Source organism: Callorhinus ursinus, unplaced genomic scaffold, assembly GCF_003265705.2.
Source record: "Callorhinus ursinus isolate GAN/ISIS: 27379988/994484 unplaced genomic scaffold, GSC_fseal_2.0 scaffold89, whole genome shotgun sequence".
NCBI classification, from domain to species: domain Eukaryota; kingdom Metazoa; phylum Chordata; class Mammalia; order Carnivora; family Otariidae; genus Callorhinus; species Callorhinus ursinus.
This window is the reverse complement of record NW_027397151.1, coordinates 1120283-1139789: the sequence shown is the minus strand read 5'-3', so window position 1 is coordinate 1139789 and position 19507 is coordinate 1120283. Positions and strand designations below refer to the sequence as shown.

Genomic DNA, 19507 nt, shown 5'->3' with positions numbered 1-19507 from the left:
CTCCCCTCCTCCTCCTCTACTCCCCTCTCCTCCTCCCCCTCCCCTCCCCTCCTCCCCCCTTCCCTTCCCCTCCTCCCCCTTCCCCTCCCCCTCCCCTCCTCCTCCCCTCCCCTCTCCCTCCCCCCTCCTCCCCTCCCCTCTCCCTCCCTCTCCCTCCCCTCCCCCTCCCCCCTCCTCTCCCCTCCCCTCCTCCCCCTTCCCCTCTTCCCCCCTTCCCCTCCCCTCCCCTCTCCTCCTACTCTCCCCAGCCCCCACAGGGTGGACACACACTGCCAGCCATCCCAGTCAGGTGCTCCAGGCTCCGGGTGGGGGGTGTGGAGCCGTGGGGAGGGCCCCCAGCATCATCTGTTGGGCTTTAGCTGAGGGCTGCTTAACACACTAAGTAAGTGTGAAAAGCACGGCTCTAAGCGCCACTGTCACTGCTTCTACCTTTCCTGGTGGTCTTGTGACAGTTGGTAGGTAGTCTCGCGGGGGAGTCCCTGTCGTCCAGGGACCGTCGGGCAGCACGGAGCCCTGCTCAGATGCCTGCTCGGGGCCCCACGACAGCCACCGCGCTTGCTGCCAGACTTCACCGTGGATGGGGAGGCCCAGGAGCCGGCCCAGACGTCCCGTCATCCCGGGGCGGGGGGAGCGGGTGGTGGGGGTGCACGGAAACCCCTGGCCTGTGGCAGGAAATCTCAGGCGCGGGGAGACTTGGCCAGGCTGCTGGGGGCTGTGCCCGCCCGCTACTTCCTGAATTCCCCCTCCTCATCTCCAGGGCGGCCACACCTCTGCCCCTTGGGCAAGTTCTCACTCCTGCTATTTGAGCAAATGGACTATTTTTATTTCCATGTTTTCCGGGTGATCCTGCAGTTCCCAGATATGTCCCTAGTCTCACAATCGGCCGGGAAGGTGGTGAATACGAGCTTTGAGCTCTTTGACTCAGCAGTTCCACGCGGGAAATGACCCGCGCGCAGCCCGTGGTATTGGGAGCGATACCAGATTTGAGGAGGCCTGTGAAACAGTCACAGCACCCTTGGTGGGATGCTCCAGAGATCCTAAGACGACAGTTCTTTAGGAAGATTCGGGACGGGGCATGCACAGAACGCTGCGGCAGACCAGGAGCACGCCTGGGGAGGGCTGCTTCTCGTGGGCCCTGTGCTCTCGCAGCTTGGTGGGGGCTGCCTCGGACTCCCGGGTTCCCTCTAACACTCACCTTCTCTGTGCCAGGGCCCGGGAGGAGCCGCCGGCCCTAAGGGAGACCAGGTGAGTGGGCGCCCAGGGGTCTCAGGTCTGTTCTGTTTCTCTCCCTCCTTCATTTCCAGCTCTCCCTCAGGAACTCTGGGCCGGGGGGGGGGGGCGCACTCTGGACACCCAGCCCCACTTACAGGGAGGCTGTGTTCCTGCTGACCTGGGAATGGGGCCTTGTAACAGGGGAGTCTGGGCCCCAGGCCTGTTTGTAGAAGGTACATTGTCTCGGGAAAGGCTTGGGGGCTGGGCCTGTGACCTCCGGTGGCCCCAGGCCCTCTTTGTATTGGCCGAGGACCTAGAACGATCTACAGCCCCCCAAGATTCTGCTTGGCAAGAAAGGCTCAGTGCACCCTGCCAGTCTCTGCCAGGTCCCCACCCAGGGCCTGGGGCTCCGGACACCAGCGCTCGAGCTTTGAGAACAGCTGGAGGCGGGATCAGCTCTGACCTTGGGGCGTGTTGTTTCAGGGCGTGGCAGGCTCCGATGGCCTTCCTGGGGACAAAGGAGATCTGGTGAGTGGGATTAAGTCGGCCTCACTTTTATCAACAGCTGAGAATGAACGAGTCCCGTTCGGGGATGGGGGTTAGTCTGCAGACCCAGGGAGTGTGGGAAGCCCCAGGGAGGCCGAGGCTGCGGGCCGAGGGCCCCATGACTGTAGCCAAGATAATCTCAGGGCTGCGTGTGCGTGGGTTCTTTTGGCAAATTCCTGGACAACCTTGACCAGCGGGACCCCGGCCCCCATCCCTGTTAATCTGATGGGGGCGGCAGTACCTGCCGCCTGGGAGCCCCTCTGGCTGGGACCACGTCCCTGAGGACGCAGCTGAAGGGGGCTGTAGGCACAGGGATGTTCAGACATCCATTATCTATTAGAATGATGATGACGGAGACAAGGAATAAACACGTGTAACAAAACGTGAACAGTTACTGAAAACACTCTTTAGGAAAGTAAGTCACGACAACATCCGTGCACAGAACACAGTCCCAGCGAGATGAAAACCGTACCCAGGAGAGTGAAAGGGGGTCGCCACTCCGTGTCCTGAAGCAGTCAGAGGGTGGTTTCTTGGCGGTTTCCCGCCCTCCCCAACTCCCCCTGCGCTAGCCTGGCTCTTCGGCAGTGAATGCCCACCCGACTAAGAGCCAAACAACTGCTCTCTCGCAGGGTCCCGGTGGTCCGGTTGGACCCAAAGGAGAGGTAAGTGGTCGTCAGCCGTCCCAACAACACAGTCCAAGGAGACGCCAGGCCGGCCTGTGGCGTGTGGAGGGCGGCAGCTGCTGGGCACTGCTCACCGCCGACCCACCTCGGTCTCTCTTCCTCTAGTCCGGCAGTCGAGGGGAGCTGGGCCCGAAGGGCATCCAGGGTCCCAATGGCACCGGCGGTGTCGAGGGCCTCCCGGGCCCTCCCGGCCCTGTGGGCTTCCCGGGGGTACAAGGCGTGCCTGGCATCACCGGGAAACCCGGAGTCCCGGTACGTCCTTCCCTTTGTTGAGGGCAGTGTTCGTTGGCATTGGTCACTTTCCCGAGACTGATGGCAGGGCGGGGGGGGCGCCTCTAAGGGTGCCAGCCTGCCCCCAGTCTGCTGACGGACTCACGGGGTGAATTTCAGGGGCGAGAAGCCAGCGAGCAGCACATCAGGGAGCTGTGTGGAGGGATGCTCAGTGGTGAGTGCTCTCCACCCCTGCACACCTCGGGCCACCCACACCCCGGCCTCCTCCACCTCTTCCCCACCTGGGGCGGTGGCGGGGGGGGGCTCCCTCCACCCAGGCTGTAACACAGGCAGGGGCACGGTGGGGGTTCTAGATGTCTGCGAAACCACCAGCAGGGACCGAGACCTGCGCCCTTCCAGCCTTTACCAACTAAGTGGCCATCTATCTCTTGGCCACTTTGATTCACAGGATTTGTAAGGAGTTCCCCCAAAATGAGCACCTCCTCCTGGGCCTGTGACTCCGTCCTTGGCACACAGGAGAAATGCAGCAGTACTTCCGTTCCCTGCCCCGAAGTGCGTTAGGGGCGGCTTGATCTTTTCCGCCTCAAACAGAACACTTTTGCTAATCCTCCTCGAATAAATGCTTACATCTTTGTTTTCCAAAAGAACAAATCGCGCAGTTAGCTGCTCACCTGAGGAAGCCTTTAGCACCTGGATCCGCAGGTCGGCCTGGTCCAGCTGGGCCCCCAGGCCCCCCGGGACCGCCGGGCTCCATCGGCCACCCTGGTGCCCGAGGGCCCCCTGGATACCGTGGTCCTACCGGAGAGCTGGGAGACCCGGGGCCCAGAGGTGAGTCGGCTGCCCGCCGTCCCCTGCGCAGCTCCGTTAACACCTTTTTCATCTCCCCAGGTGCCGCAAATACCGTCAGAACAGCATTTGGGGGAGGAGGGGGGAGATAAAAATATGAGGGATAAACAAACAGGAGCCCATTTACACGTAACAGCATATGCCTTCAGAAAAACTGACATTCGTAACATTTCTGTTGCAAAAGGCAAAAGTTAAACAGAACTCCCTTTGAAGCACTGGGAAGTAGAATTTAGAAACCAGATGACCTCATGGGTGCGCCCTGTCGCTGATGCTAGGTGCTGGCCCTGTCCAGGTCCCCGCTGAGCAGGAACCAGCCAGATACTCAGGCCCACGGATGGGCCACGTGGCTAACACAGCTGTGAACTCCCAGCCACTGAGCTTTTCCCAAACGGCCCCCGACACCCACTTCCTGAGTTTGCAGTGTCCCCACCAGCATCCCACTGGCCGGCCTCCTGGCCCCAATTCCGGATTGAAAGCTCAGGATTCCAGTCCGTGCCCATTTATTGATCAAATAATTTTGTTTCTGAAAAACAGCTTAAGAAAAATGTTTCTGAGGGAAACTTTGTGATTTGCTCTCTTCATCGATGAGGCGCACTTTGAGTACAAGTCCAGCTATTCCAGAATGAGCAGTGCCGCACTTATTTTTAAGAAACTTCAAGGCTGAACAATTTTAGCCCTGGAGACAGACATGTCTTCCCAGACGCGGTGTCGGTCCCAAGCTCATGGTCAGCTGGCTTCGCGTGGCCTTGGAGATGGCTGTGGGCTCTGAGCATCTCCGGCACCGGCACAAGGCGTGAGGGCTTGCTGTGTTCCACCAACAGACCAAGCGGGTTTCTTCAAGTAGGGATCTGAAGGCCTTTAAGCCTTTTGAAAATACAGTTCTCAACTAGCCTCCATCCCCTTCCCTGGTTCTGGTGCTTGTGTTACTTTTCTGAGAGCGTTTTGCTTCAGGAAAAGGCTCACCACACGGGCGCCCTGCCCGTCACAAGGCGGGTGACACGCTGGCGTGGGGGCTCATGCCATTGCGCCCGTGGTCCCTCCTCGAACCCCAGCCAGGTGCTCACGTGTCCGGTGCTTCCCCACAGGGGCTTCGGGAGACAGAGGAGACAAAGGCTCGGCAGGCGCAGGTCTGGACGGGCCGGACGGAGACCAGGGGCTGCAGGGTAGGTGCCCGTCACCAGCCGCTTTCCCAATGTGCTGTGGCTTGACCTGGGGCCGCGTTTGGGTGGTGAACATGTATCATGACGCCTTTCTCTTGGCAAAGTCCTCTCAGATGGTCAGGAACGGTCAGGAACCGCCTGAATGACTTTGTACAAGTTTGAGTGAGAACAGATGCAGGAGGATCTATCCCCGTAGATTCAGTTAATTTCCATTCGGTGAAAGGAGTCTAGCATCTAGGTCAGTTCAGTTCAGCAGAATTCCCTAATTCCCTCTGAATTGGCCACATGTATCATGAATGTTTGGTGTCCAACACAAACGCTTTGTGGAGACAGAGGACCAGCCCCTGCCCCCTGCGGTCCATCCCTCACACGAGGGGCGAGTCACCTCGTGGTCTTCCATGCACCCCTGCACCATGGGCGGAGCAGAGGCCCTGCTCCAGTCCTCTCCGAGCGCCCAGAAACCCTCTCCTCTGCTGGCCCTCCAGGCTGCACCCACGCTCCCAGCCCCTCCTCAGCTGACCCACCCTGCCTCCCCCTGCTCAGGGGGCCCATCCCCCGAGGTGGGGATCCCCCCCCCCTGGGATCACATGCAGGCCATGCCCACAATCACCTCTGTCCCCGCTCACCAAGCAACTCCGCACCCCCCAACGCCACCCCGGCTCACAGGAGACGCTCTCGTCCCTCGGCTCCCGTGAGCTCTGCTCGGGTCCGAGCCACTACGCTCGGGACAGGCCCCTGGCCTCCACATCCTCCCCACCTTGCCCTCTGCCCTTGCTCCTCTCCCTCACATGGTCTCTCCTCCCCTCAGCCCTCCCAGAGTGCAGAATACGCCCCTACACAGAAGGGCTGGGGGTGGCAGGCTGAACAGATGTTCTACTCTTACATCTAACTCACCTTCCGCTCCGTCTCAAGGACCGCAAGGCGTGCCTGGCGTTAGCAAAGATGGCCGAGATGGGGCCCACGGTGAGCCCGGGCCTCCAGGCGATCCTGGCCTCCCCGGTGCTGTCGGTGCTCAGGGGACCCCCGGCATCTGTGACACCTCGGCCTGCCAAGGAGCCGTGATGGGAGGTGGCAGGGAAAAATCGGGTTCTAGAAGCTCCTAAAACACAACCGGAGGAAGTGAGAAGGTGGTGCCGACGCCAGCAGGGAGCTCGGGAAGGACACGAGGAGTCAGCCGCGCTCCGTGGGGGAGGGGACAGCGTGGCGTCTGCGACGGCCCTCGCGGCCTGCCCCTGGTGTCCTCCACGGCCGTGACCGGCCACTTGGTCCCCGAGAGCGTCCTTCATCGACCTGCTGTCCGGTGTTGTCTCTGTGCGCATTTACAAGCGCCCGTCAGCGGTCACGTCGCACCTCAGACACAGGCCCCGGGGGCGCCAACTAGACCCCACACCTGAGGGGGTACAGGGCACACGTGTGCACAGTTGCATACACTCCCTCGGGGCCTAAAATAGCAACCTGTTTACACAGCACTCATGGAAGGAGTAAGAATCAGTGAGACCCCAGGCGACCCCAGTCTGATAAATAAAGGATTTCCTGTACGGTACCCCCTCCACACAATGGTCTAGTCTGATTTACCTGCTTCTTTTGTGTACAAACTTTTGACTGTCTCCGATTAACAGTATTTATTGAAGGTGACCCTGTATTGCGAGAAAGTCTACTGCTATTACCTGTTGTGATAAATAAAGCCACTCATGTGAAAACCTCAGTTCCAAACACTACAGTTTATTACACAGAAAGTAATGACTCTCAATATGAAAATGAGGGCACTGAAGGAATCCACTGTGACAATATCTCATTTATGGACAAAAGTGGCTTCAAAGGGAGTCTCTGGAAAATGTCCAGCAAGAGGGCTGGACACGGACCGCATTTCACAACGCGGTCCCATGTGACTGGAAGTCAGCACGGGGGAGGGAGAAACAAAGGAGTAAAATTTCCAAACTACTTCTAATTAAGAACAATTTAACTTGTTCCAATTGCTAAGTGGGCATATTTAAAATGTAAATAAAGTAAGTAAAAAGCGGTGTACCTTGGAAGACTAAGGAAATTACAAAGGATGTTAATTTTTGAAGTTATCATGTTAAGAAAACATGATGGAATCAGGCAGATAATTGAAAAGTTTCTTGCTAATTGTCAACATGTCTTCATCCCCAAATGGTCTAAGAGGACACGAATGGCTAAGTATTTTGTTCTAGACAAACATCTTTATAAAACGTGCTGTAACGTCCCCACAGAGGCCCCTCAACTGGACTCACGTCCCCCAGAGCCAGACCGCCAGGGCTCCGGGGCTGCACAGACGCTCGGGGCCCCCGGGCAGCAGCCGCCACTGCCGGGAACTAGCGGTCCCTTCTGGTCACTTGACATCCATGGCTGGGCTGCTCTGTAGGCTCTCCTGCGCAGGACGCGCCACCAAGGAGTCCGGTCTGGTCAACTTGAGCCTTCTGCCAGTTTTACCGCAAAACACACTCTCAAATTCCTGAAGTTGAGAAACCACCATTAATGTTGTGAATTTACAGACTTGGAAACTTTCTTAAAAACACAAAAGGCTGGGGACACCCGGCTGGCTCAGTCAGTGAAGGCTCTTGATCTCAGGTTGTGAGTTTGAGTCCCATGTTGGGCATAGAGATTACTTAAAATGAATAAATAAAATTTAAAAAAATTAAAAATACACCAAAGGTTAAAACTATGAGCTAAACTACTTCAAAATTTATAAAGGTGTCATCCACGAACTCATGTCACCTCTTTTAAGGCGGTATATGTCATAAAAACAGGGATTCAAACATTTTTCTCATATAGTCACATTTACACATACTGTTAATTTTCCAATAGATTCCCATAATGCCTGTCCCTTTTATAAAGCCTTCTTTATTTAAAAACAAGCAGCCATACTTATATTTTTCAATGAAGTAAAATATGCATGCTACGATACCATTTTCGCCATGTGTGAGTGTTTGCTAGGCTGCATTCAGCCCAGGCACACTGTCCCACAGCATCGCTACCATCGTCTGCAGAACTTTCCATCACCCCGCAGACACCATGACCATCACATACCCCACACACACCGGTGAGTGCTCCGTGGTGGGCCTGGCATCAGGGGCTGGCTCTGGAAGGCTGAAAGCTGGCTCCTGCGGAGCCCTGTCCCCTGCGGCCCTTGCTCACGCTCTCTACCTCTAGGAACTCTAACAAGCCCCGGTTTTCGGTCCTGAGCACACGGGGCAGCCCCAAGCTCACAAAAGGAGAAGGCAAGTGCAAGCAGACAGCCTGATCTCATCAGCCTCTGGGAAACAAAGATCGGGGGTATGCAAAATGCACAAGGTGGAAAATGCTACAGGACAGAGGATTCCATCTCTTCAATAGATAAAGGACAGGGAAGAGAGAGGGGAGCCATCGTGGAATCAAAGCTGTTTAGCTACCAACCAACGTTTGGCTGGACAGCGTTTGGATCCCGATTCAAGGAAGTCAGCTGGACAAAGACCGCTGTGAGCCCATCGGGGGCATCTGGATGCGATGGTGCTTTTAAACCACACTTCTATTTTTATTTATTTATTTTTTTTAAAGATTTTATTTATTTGATAGAGACACAGCGAGAGAGGGAACACAAGCAGGGGGAGTGGGAGAGGGAGAAGCAGGATCTCCGCTGAGCGGGGAGCCCTATGTGGGGCTCGATCCCAGGACCCCGGGACCATGACCCGAGCCGAAGGCAGACGCCTAACGACTGAGCCACCCAGGCGCCCCACACTTCTATTTTTAGAGATGCCCTTGAGAGTAAAACCGAGAAATCTGTGGAATGCTTTAAACCATCCATCGAGGGAGGCAGGACGGGGGTACTGACGACGCTCCCGTGTGCCCAAGGAACACGGGAGCTCAGTGTTCTGTTCTCCCCGCGTCTGTGCGCGGATACACTTCCATAAGTTCTTTTTTTTTTTAAAGCATAGCATTCTTAACAAATTTATGTTTACAGATTTTCTGTTATGGTAAAAAATATGTAACGTGAAGTTTTCCATTTTAGCCACTTATCTAGGTGGTTTTACCCAGTGGCATTAACTACCTTCAGGGTGCTGTGTGACCAGCGCCGTTTCTGACCTTTCATCGTCCCACACAGACACTCTGTCCCCACGGAACGTGGGCTCTCGCCCTCCCCCAGCACCCACCCACCGTCCCGCTTTCTGTCTCTACGAGTTGGGATGACTCCGGGGACCACTCAGAGGTGGGCTCATACAGTAGTTGTCCTTTTGTAACTGGCATCCTCAGGTGCATCCGTGCTGTGGCAGGTGCCGAGCGCTTCCTTTTAATGGCTAAGCCATATTCCGCTGTCTGTGCACACGCTCTGCTTATCCACTCATCTGCTGATGGACACAGGGGGCCTCCATGTCCTGGCTGCTGTGAACGTTCACATCCAAGTGTCCTCCTGGGTCTCTACCCACAAGTGCAACCGCCGGGTCATGTGACAATTCTACCTTTGAAAGCTGTCACCCGATTTTCCACAGCAGCTGCATGGTGTTCTGCTCCCAGACTTGCAGTTCCGTCTGTCAGTAACAGTCACACCTACTGGGTGGGAAGCGGCACAGCCTTTGGATTTGCATTTCCCTGATGATCAGAGATCTGCTCATGGACCTGACGGTCATTTGTTTATCTTCTCTGGAAAAAGGTATTCAAATCCTTTGCCCGTTTTTGAATTGTGTTGTTTTTCTGTTGCTGGGTTGTGGCGGCTTCATACTGCATTCCTGTCCAAAAATGGAAGCAGAAGTTCGTGCTGCACTAGGTACCCCTGGATTGCCTGGAGTGCGCTACCTGTCCACCTGCCATTGGTAACTGCTACCTGCACTCAGGAGCTATACCTGCACGTTATCTCTAATTTTCTTCCCAAACTTGAAAGAAAGGGTTTTAGGGTCTCGATGCAATTTAAGATGAGCCACATTTTGACAATTTCCTGTATCCTGACACCCAAAAGCCCAAATATAAAATATCTGCCTGGGCGCCTGGGTGGCTCAGTTGGTTAAGCGACTGCCTTCGGCTCAGGTCATGATCCTGGAGTCCCGGGATCGAGTCCCGCATGGGCTCCCTGCTCGGCGGGGAGTCTGCTTCTCCCTCTGACCCTCCCCCTGCCTCTCATGTGCTTTCTCTCTCTCTCAAATAAATAAATAAAATCTTTAAAATAAAATAAAATAAAATAAAATATCTGCCTATATTTGAGAAGGTAGAATTTACCTTTGGGAATAATTACATAAAAGTCACAAAGAAGGAAACGAAACTGTCATTTTTGACCTAAGAAAGTACTCCAGAGACCTCCTGAGCAACGTGCACACAGCGAGGAGAGTGCAGGGTGTCCGCCTTTGCTGAGGGCAGCCGGGTGTGGTCTGGGTCCTCCCGGGCCCGAGGCAAGCCGGCAGCCACCGTCCTACTCACCCCACCAGCATCTGTTGCAATGAAACCTCAGTGAAATGTCGGAGTTTCCAGGGAGTTCTACAACGAATCAGAACACCCTTGGGAGAACATCTAGCCAAAGCAGGTGCTCACGTTCGATTTGTAAACGTGAGAATGCCAAATATAAAAAGCGTCTTTCTTGGGGCACCTGGCTGGCTCAGTAGGAAGAGTGTACAACTCTTGACCTTGGGGTCAGGAGTTCGAGCCCCACGTTAAGGGCGGAGCCGACATAAGTAAAAATAAACTAAAAAAAGAAAGCAAATTTCTTCTTAATAGGAAAGAGAGCGATGGCCCTGGTTGCACGTCAAGGAACCAAGCCAGGAAGCTGTGAGGACAACAGGCAGACAAGGCACCCGAGAAAGTGCTCAGGGCACCAGGCCGTGCCTCTTGGAACAGGTCTGCTGGACAGCAGAGGACAAGAAGAGTCTAGGTTTTTTGAAAAAGAATTTTTTCTTTTAAAGATTTTATTTATTTGAGAGAGAGGGAAGGAAGGAGGGAGAGAGAGAAAGTGTAAGAGCGCACAAACAGGGCCAGGGGCAGAGGGAGAAGCAGACTCTCCCCAGAGCCGGGAACCCGATGCGGGACTCGATCCCTGGACACTGGGATCGTGACCTGAGCCAAAGACAGACGCTTAACTGACTGAGCCACCCAGGCGCCCCACAGGAGGAGTCTGAATCGCCATTAATGATCTCAACCTAACAAACACAGAATTCACCAAACAGAGAATACACATTCTTTCCAAATAAATACAGAACTTTTAAAAACCGACCACAGAACACGTCACAACAGAAGTCTCAGCAAACTTTCAAAAACTCTCTCTTTATACAGACCATCTTTGTTGATGACAACATAATAAAAAAAAATGTGTAAAACAGACTAAAAGCTTTTAAACTCCAGATGTCAGAAAGAATAAATCTTTAAAATAATAAAGAAGGTAAGCTTTTAAAACATACAAGCAAATTACAACAGAAAAAAACACCACCACTAACTCTGCTTGCCCCCCTCAAAAGCCAACAGAGCAGAACAACAAGACGAGAAGCCAGGACACCCAAGGCTGACGGAGACTTGGGCACAGACGCCCCAGCTGGGGAAGGGCGGGACCAGCCCATGGGGAGCACCTAGCAGCAGCACTGGTCCCAGGTCTCTGCGGGGAGGTTTTCCTCTTGCTGTGCCCACCCAAGCCATATTTATGTATGAAATACAAAATATAATACCCACAAGTTTTAACCTATTCAATCTCTGAGTATATACAAAGACAGTTAACAGATTTTTTTTTTGTTGTAAGTGCCTTCATCATATTTGAATGAATTATGTCAGTAACTTACTACTAATAGGTACACAAAGCCAAACATTGAATCATTTTCAAAAATACAAAAGCTTTTCTCCAAAGAAGACATCCAGATGGCCAACAGACATATGAAAAAATGTTCATCATCACTCGGCATCAGGGAAATCCAAATCAAAACCACAATGAGATACCACCTCACACCAGTCAGAATGGCTAAAATTAACAAGTCAGGAAACGAGAGATGTTGGTGAAGATGCGGAGAAAGGGGAACCCTCCTACACTGTTGGTGGGAACGCAAGCTGGTGCAACCACTCTGGAAAACAGTATGGAGGTTCCTCAGAGAGTTGTAAATAGAGCTACCATACGATCCAGCAATTGCACTACTGGGTATTTACCCCATAAACACAGACGTAGTGAAAAGAAGGGGCACCTGCCCCCCAATGTTCATAGCAGCAATGTCCGCAACAGCCAAACTGTGGAAGGAGCCGAGATGCCCTTCAACAGATGAGTGGATAAAGAAGATGTGGTCCATATATCCAAGGGAAGATTACTCAGCCATCAGAAAGGATACATACCTACCATTTGCACTGATGTGGACTGAACTGGAGGGGATTATGCTAAGTAGAGAAAGACAATTATCGTATGGTTTCACTCATATGTAGAATTTAAGAAACAAAACAGAAGAGTGAAGGGAAAAAAGAGAGAAAAAGACACAAAGCAAGAAACAGACTCTTGACTCTAGAAAACACACTGATGGTGACCAGAGTGGAGGTGGGTGTGGGTGGGGGAAACGGGCTGGGGGTGAAGGAGGGCACTCGTCCTCATGAGCACCAGGTGACCTACGGAAGTGCCGAGTCGCCATACTGTACACCCGAAACTAGTGTTACACTGTGTTAACTGGCTGGGATTAAGATAAAAAGCTTAACAAATATATACATAAAAGCTTTATTTTATTAAAATTAACAGTTTACCTCTAACAAATACCATCACAGAGTAACTGCAGGATAACCATAAACGACCCAATCAGAAGGAACGTGACACAAATACTGCTTTAAAACATGATCACATGTACAATGACAGCACAGCTCACGTGGTATGAACGCCATGCAGGACAGAACGGGAACCAGAAACACAGCCTGTGGCTCCCGGCCCCGCGGGATCTACACACAGGAGGCTCTTTGTAAAAGGTTTCCATGTTTATGCGCCAACCTCGACTCAGTCCCTAAGAGGTGCTGCAGCCACAGTGGCGGCCACGCGATGGCTTCCACAGGGGCCCGAATCGGGGTGCGCAGGGCTTGCCTCACCATGGCCTCATCAGCACGCACCCTGACCACCAGCATGCTGAGGCCAGCACCTGGAGCCTCCGTTCTTCCATCTGAGGAAGGGCGGCCGGACTCCTACTCACACCACGCGCTCGGTTACCCCCCTCCCCGGGAGCTGCGCTCGCTCACTGGCATTGCCCCTGGAACCGACAGGCAGGGTCAAGGCAGTGCTGGCTGCACTGGGAGCCAGGTGCTCGGGCCCAGAGCCCCCAAGTGGTCCCCAGTCGCCCTGCCCATGGAAGAGTCTCTCTTCACCTTCTGAATGCATCTGAATTCCAGACTGTTGCATTATCTGCCTCTCTCTCTCTCCCTTCTTAATTCGTCTTGCATCATCCCTTCACAAAGTCTTCAGAGGGTAAAAAAATACACATCTTACAGGTGTCTGAAACCCCTTCCAGTCCCATACAACCTGCTGTGTACAGCAGGTGCTCAATCTGACAACGGATACCTGAGTCACTCATACGCTGCGTGTCAGTGAACCAACCCGGGCTGTGATTAGTATTTCAATAAACGATGAGCTACAACATTAACGAGCGCAGTTTTGCTCATAGTGAACTCAGCATCTGACACTGGGTTCCAGGAAATGAACGACAGTCGGGGCTATCTTAGGGAAAAAAAAAAACATCACTTGTCAGTCTATAAAATTCTGAAAATCTATCTGCCCTGAATACTGACCTTTTTAAGAGAATCTCCATGTCTTTCCTGAATGTACTTCAGGAACGCCGTGGTCCACTGCAGGGTGGTCGCCTTATCCGTCTCCGCATTGCAGAACGGGACTAAAAGATTCAACTCATCACAGCAAATGCGGATTCTGCGCCTACAGTCAAAATCCAAAGTAATCACGCTGAGAAGCAGAAGCGATACCGCCACTCCCGGCCTGGCCACCTGCGCTTGGGGCCGCGCTCCACCAGGACCGTCCTGCTCAAGGGCCGGGAGCAAGTCTCTAGACCAGGGACAGAGCCAAACCCCCGAAACTGGAAGGAAAATTGTGTGTGCGCTTTTTCTGGGTAGATCGTTCTTCACTCACAAGTTATTACCCTGCTCTCCGTGTGCCAAGGAACTGACCCACAGCTAAGAGTCACAGCTTGGACCTCCAAAGGGGCCCTGGTTCAAAAAACGATCACAGGGCGCCTGGGTGGCTCAGTTGGTTAAGCGACTGCCTTCGGCTCAGGTCATGATCCCGGAGTCCCGGGATCGAGTCCCACATCGGGCTCCCTGCTCGGCGGGGAGTCGGCTTCTCCCTCTGACCCTCTTCCCTCTCGTGCTATCTCTCATTCTCTCTCTCTCAAATAAATAAAATCTTTAAAAAAAAAAAAAAGAGGATCACACACTACACTCTGCTAATATCCCCAAGCCCAGTCTTTTTAGAGATATTTTTTTTCGGAGAGAACTTAAATCACAAGTTGGGTCTTATGATTAGACCATGTTAGCTCTCGCAGATGACACTCGGCGTAACGCCAGGTCCCAGAGGAGCTGACACAGAGTGGCGGATGCAGCACAACCCCTGCTGCCCACCTTCCACGTGCACACGTGGGAGCAGACATGGGGGTCTCCTAAGGCAAACGCGACAGCAGGCACCTATCTCCAGTCTGAGCGGGAGACAGCTCTACATCACAGACAAGAGGCAGAGATGCGAGGCAGTGAACCTGCAGTGTGTTACCCTAGGGAATGGCAGGGTGCCAACCTACGGGTAAGGGCTCTCCCACAGCAGGTACCCAGTAAACGCTGATGAAATGTCAGGTAGGAAAGCCATCCTTCCTAGTTCACAGACGTCCTTCAGTTTGAGAGAGAGAGAGAGAGAGAGAGAGAGAGAGTGTGTGTGCGCGCGCGTGTGTGTGTGTGTGTGCGCGCGCGTGCGTACAGGTCTAAGAATGATTGCTGGTGGGCTAACTAGCTTTACTACATCCCTTAGAAAGAAGTAAGTTGCCTCAGGTCAACACCGGAGCTTCAGAGTTGAATATCTGCCTTGCCCCGTGCTACAGAAAGGAAACTGGGACGAAGTACCCCGGAAATGATTAGGTTAATTACATTAGTTACGTTAGGGAAACATCAGGTAAAAACCCAGCTGTAATACAGAAAAATTAACCACCTTTTGGTTCTACATAAAATCCAAATAAATTCTAAATAAAACCTGCAGATAAAACGACCTAAAAAACAGTTTTAACCCTTTCTTCCCCAACATTCTTAAAAGAACCAAGTGAAGCTGGTGCCCTGGTGTGCAGCCCAGCTGTCTCCCGGAGGCCCACTCACAAGGCTGGCTCCTGACGGCCTTGGGGAACTACGATCTTGGGAGGGTTCCCAGCATCATTAGTGAGGTGCCTAACTGTGCTAAAATGTTTGTACGAACAATGCAGTTCATGCTGAGCACTGCTTCTCCCTCTGGGGGCCTGGGGTTTGGCGGCTCACCAGGTAGGAAATGCCTCCATGACCCGACCCGCCAATAAAATCTTGGGGCACTGAGTCTCTCGTGAGCGTTCCCAGCTGGCAATTTCACCCGTCCCAGGACCCGGTGCTGCAGGAGCAGAGTGCATCTGGGAGCCCCTTGGAAGAGGTTACCTGGGAGCTCGCATCTGGCTCCCTGGACTTCTCCCCAGGCACCTTTGCTAAGTTTGCTGTGTCCTTTCTCTGTAATCAATCAAAGCCGTAAGTCTTCCTAATGAATCCTCAAACCTGGGGGTGGTCCTGGGGACCCCGATCCACCTAGCAAAACGCAGTATTTACTCCGGCCAACTTTTCTCCACGTTGAACACGTTTTGAAATAACTAAACTACTGTTTCATGAATGACTTGCCTGTTATGGCTAGTAACTATAGTAAACTTGCGTGTTGACGAGCAATCACACGCATTACCTTCTATCTCTTTCCATGCGGTTGTGCCTCTCCCTACGCTGCGACCTTCCTCCCTGGGGCCCGCTCTGGGTCTGCTCCCCGAGGTTTGCCTGCGAGGACTCCGCGGGCAGCCAAGCGCCCTGTGTGGTGGTTGAGCCTTCGCCCACGTTCTGAATCTCTCCAAGGGCTCTTCGTTCTACATTTGTGTCCAGCTGACGTATTCTACTCCGATTCCTCTTATTTATGGCTTGCTTACATAGCGCTTCTTCTTTGCAAAAGAAGAAAAAAGTGGTATTTTAATTTTTTATTTTACTTAACTTGTCCCCATTAATGCTGAATGTATTTTGTGGCATTTTTCAAGCCAGAATAGATACATGAATGGGCAAAGGAAGGCCCAGAACTGAACAGGAAGAGCTGTACCCACTACAGTAACTGGTACAAGCCATTAGCACAAAGCTCCAAACCACAAAACTGAACATAAATCCATAACTAAAGCACTCTGAGTATTATGTGATCAATAGAACCTTGTCAGAAGTCCCTTTTTTTTTTTATCAACAGGTGTTAGCTGCCATCTATGAATAGAGAAACCAAGAGGTTGTTCAATTTTTCTGATGTTCAGAATGGAAAAAACAAACTTTCTCCCAAAGATTTTCTTTTACACAATTACTCTAATGTGACAGCAGGTACTCTATCTGCCATGCTCAGAAGAGGACAAAACCTAAGTGCCTTAGGGTTCAATGTGCCCTCAGCTGACAAGTGATTCTGCCCCCAGAAGGAGGAATCACATCCCAGCTCTTATTTATGCTAGAGGAACACGGCAAATTCCACCACCTCCAGAACAGCCGGCACCTAACCATCATGTGTGGTGACGTACATTCCTGAGACGCCAAACAAAACCAAAGTTTCTGTGGCCAAAGGGTCCCTACGCACAACTTCCACAATGGGACCTGCAAGGAAGACATGGTGGGAAATTCACAGCGCTGGGAATATTTTGTTCCTGAAGCTGAGGAGTTAGTACATGGTTTATGTTACTATCAACCTTTCACTTTGCAAATGGTAGCGCATACTTCTGAATAAAAAGTCCTAACAAGGAGAACGACCCACTGGCTGGAGGAGCTCAGCACTCCATCCCCGCCCTGCCCCCATCAGCTCTGGAAAAGCTAGGTGTTATTTTGTCGCGTTAAGTTGAAAAGTAATTTGTTTGCAAGCAGAAAGGGATTGCGAGCTCACTCTCAAGGTGAGCAAAGTTTGCCTTCAGCAGTTTCTTTATTTCTAAAACTTTCTGAATCACCTTATGGCCTCTTGCTCCCAACTCAATCCTTTGCCCATCTGTAGATTGTCTCCTAAAGCTTTTAGCAGATTTCAGACTCCTGCCTCACTCACGAAATATAAAATAAGAAACAAAAAAACAACTATTAAGTGCTTTCAGCAACTTGAAGGAAACTGAAAATTTACATAAGTCTATCATTTTTCTGTTTATGGAGATTACCAGTAAGAAAAAGCAGCCCCCAAACTCAATGATTCCGTGCTAAGTATAAATATGATGTCTGAAGGCAGCGTGGATGGCTCGGTCAGCTAAGCGGCCAACTCTTGATTGTGGCTCAGGTCCTGAGATCCAGCCCCATGGTGGGCTCTGTGCCCAGCAGGGAGTCTGCCCGAGATTCTCTCTCTCCCTCTGCCCCTCCCCCTGCTTGTGTGCTCGGGCTCGCTCTCTCACAAATAAATGGATAAATCTTTAAAAAAAAAAAAAAAGACTACTTCCTGTTTATACTCGGCCTCTCTCCCTCCCCACTCCCCGCCAAGAAGCCAGCAGGGCAGTGCTCCCTCTGCTTTATGGCTTACCTCCTACTTTAATCCAAACCTGCTCAGGCAAAGCTTTGTTTCTACTGCCCAAAGTCTGTTTAGTGGATTCAATTTCCTGCTGGTAACAGAAAGAAAATGCTCTAGGCAATCCAATGTCCTGATGCTTGGCAGCTTCGAGTATAGAACATGGGTTACCAGAACCCTGCAAAAAATGAAGCGACAGGAAGTTTATCAGCATGCCCACAAATCAAATGCCCTCTAACCGAAGTCAGGGCAAAGGTGTTAATGCCATTTGAGTAACTTCACGTACACTGAGGATTTTAAGACGTTCCCAAACCACCCCTTTTGATCTTAAAGATTATTAAGCTCAATAAAAGAAAAACAAATCCTTCAGACCTAACAAAAATAAAATCCATCTGATACAAAAGGGCAACACCCGACAAGTCCCTCCCTTACCTGCGTCTGTGAGAGGCTCGAAACCCCCGCAGCAGAGCAAGCATTGGCCGTGAACAGAGGGCATGTAAATTGTAAAGCGGTGGCGGCTGCCGCAGTTTTATTTTTCACCAATGTCGTGCATTTGTTTTGTTGCTGATGAAGAGGGACGTTCATGAATTCGGAAGGATGTCGGATAAGAGTTACCAAACTGCCAAGACAAAGGAGACCCGGAGACACGTGAAGACTGTGTGGCAGGCAAGTGTGCCAAAGGCTGTGATCCCCAGCACGCTCTCCTGGCTAGCACCAAGACTTCTAGACAGCTCAGATCGGGCAGGACGCGCGCCCCTCCTCGTGGAAACCTCTACCGTACCAGGATCAACCAGCGCTGCAGGGGACAAGCTCACACTTCTTCCTCACAGAGGACCATATGGCTGGATGTCACCTGACACCAATCTCTCTCACTTTTTTGGGCCGTTCTCCAAACTCTGATGACTAGGGGCAAAATGGGGAAAACCACAGGGTAGGGAGGGATAGAAAGCGAGAAGCCCCCCCAGCACAAGAGGCTACTCCTCTTCAGTATTCATCTCTGAGACATGACTGATGCGCTGGCATCCTGGCGGCAGGGCGAAGCTGTGTTCTGTCATCAGGACACTTTCCTTCCACCAAGGCTCATCCGTGTGTGGAGTCACCCCTAACCTGAGTCAACGTGGGAGAAACAGGCCTCTCCTGACATTTAGGTGGACAATTTGGTGCAAAAGCTTTGGTCCTCAGAAGCATCTGTACACTTATCTCAACTGAACTCTCTTCCACATGCGGAGTACGCACCACACGAGGGCATGCTTCGTGGTATGCACTCACGACTCAAAAGTATTTGCTCATCGGAGCTTGCAGAGCACACAACCTTTCAAGTCGGCCCCAGACCCAACGGGATCTGCTCCCTGTGAAGATGCCGGCCAGAGGAGGCTGGTGGCTTTCTCCAGGCTTGACTTCACCTACACCCAGGCCCACTTGGGCCTCATCCCTATTCAAACACAAGCTGTAGTAGGGCTGGTGGCCTCTGCACCTGGATCACCTTGTCTACACCCAGACCCAGCCAGGCTGGTGGCCGCCCCACCAGAGGGACTCATGTGCACCCAGAGAGAGACTACGGCCGCTCCATGGGACCTCCTCGTGTGCACCCCGGCGGAGGCTGCTGGCCTCGGCGGCGCATGGCCTCGTGGGCACGCAGCCCCAGCGGGCCGCTCCCGGCGCACCCGCGCCTCCCCGCGCCCGGCCACCCGGGAGGTGGCGGGGGAGGGACACCCACTTGTTGAGCGCCACGCCGGGCTCTGGGGGCTCGGCGCCGCGCGGAGCGGGCGGCGGCTCCGCAGGGATGCTGTTGAAGCGGTCCTCCAGGCGGACGCGCACGGCCGACTTGGCCCGCGCCTCGGGCGCGCCCTCCGCGTTCTCCTTGCCGCCGCCGTCGGGCGCCTTGGGCCGCGGCGCGCCGGGACCGGGGCCGTCGGCGCCCGGCGTCTTCTCGGCGGGGGCGGCGGCGGCGGGAGCACCCGCCTCGCTCAGCAGCATCATGCGCAGCTCCTGGAAGTCGACGTGGCCCAGGCAGGGCGCTGCGCCCGCGAAGCCGCCGTCGGCCAGCGCGGGCGGGCACAGCACCGGGTACACGGGCGCCGCGCCCCCCGCCGCCGCCGCCGCGCCCCCCGCCGCCGCGAAGCCGCCCGCCGCCGCCGCGCCCC

At 53.2% G+C, this 19507-nt stretch overlaps 2 protein-coding genes across 3 annotated transcripts in view; one reads left to right on the top strand and one right to left on the bottom strand.

Moving 5' to 3' along the window:
• Positions 1-6221, top strand: part of COL9A3 (collagen type IX alpha 3 chain) — a 23041-nt gene extending 16820 nt beyond the window's left edge. For both annotated transcript variants that reach the window (XM_073888376.1, XM_073888377.1), the window contains exons 25-32: positions 1210-1245; positions 1696-1740; positions 2388-2420; positions 2547-2693; positions 2832-2886; positions 3318-3500; positions 4604-4681; positions 5591-6221. In XM_073888376.1, the coding sequence (XP_073744477.1) occupies positions 1210-1245; positions 1696-1740; positions 2388-2420; positions 2547-2693; positions 2832-2886; positions 3318-3500; positions 4604-4681; positions 5591-5781 (768 nt within the window). In that variant the 3' untranslated portion in view covers positions 5782-6221. The remainder of the gene's footprint in view (positions 1-1209; positions 1246-1695; positions 1741-2387; positions 2421-2546; positions 2694-2831; positions 2887-3317; positions 3501-4603; positions 4682-5590) is intronic.
• A 159-nt stretch (positions 6222-6380) lies between these two features.
• On the bottom strand, positions 6381-19505 carry TCFL5 (transcription factor like 5; the record flags this gene model as incomplete). The annotated part of the gene is made up of 6 exons (XM_025865038.1): positions 6381-7151; positions 13385-13526; positions 15558-15804; positions 17379-17541; positions 17796-17982; positions 19081-19505. Coding segments are annotated over 6 exons (1287 nt in total), but the record flags the coding sequence as incomplete, so codon positions are not given.
• Positions 19506-19507: the final 2 nt, after the last annotated feature.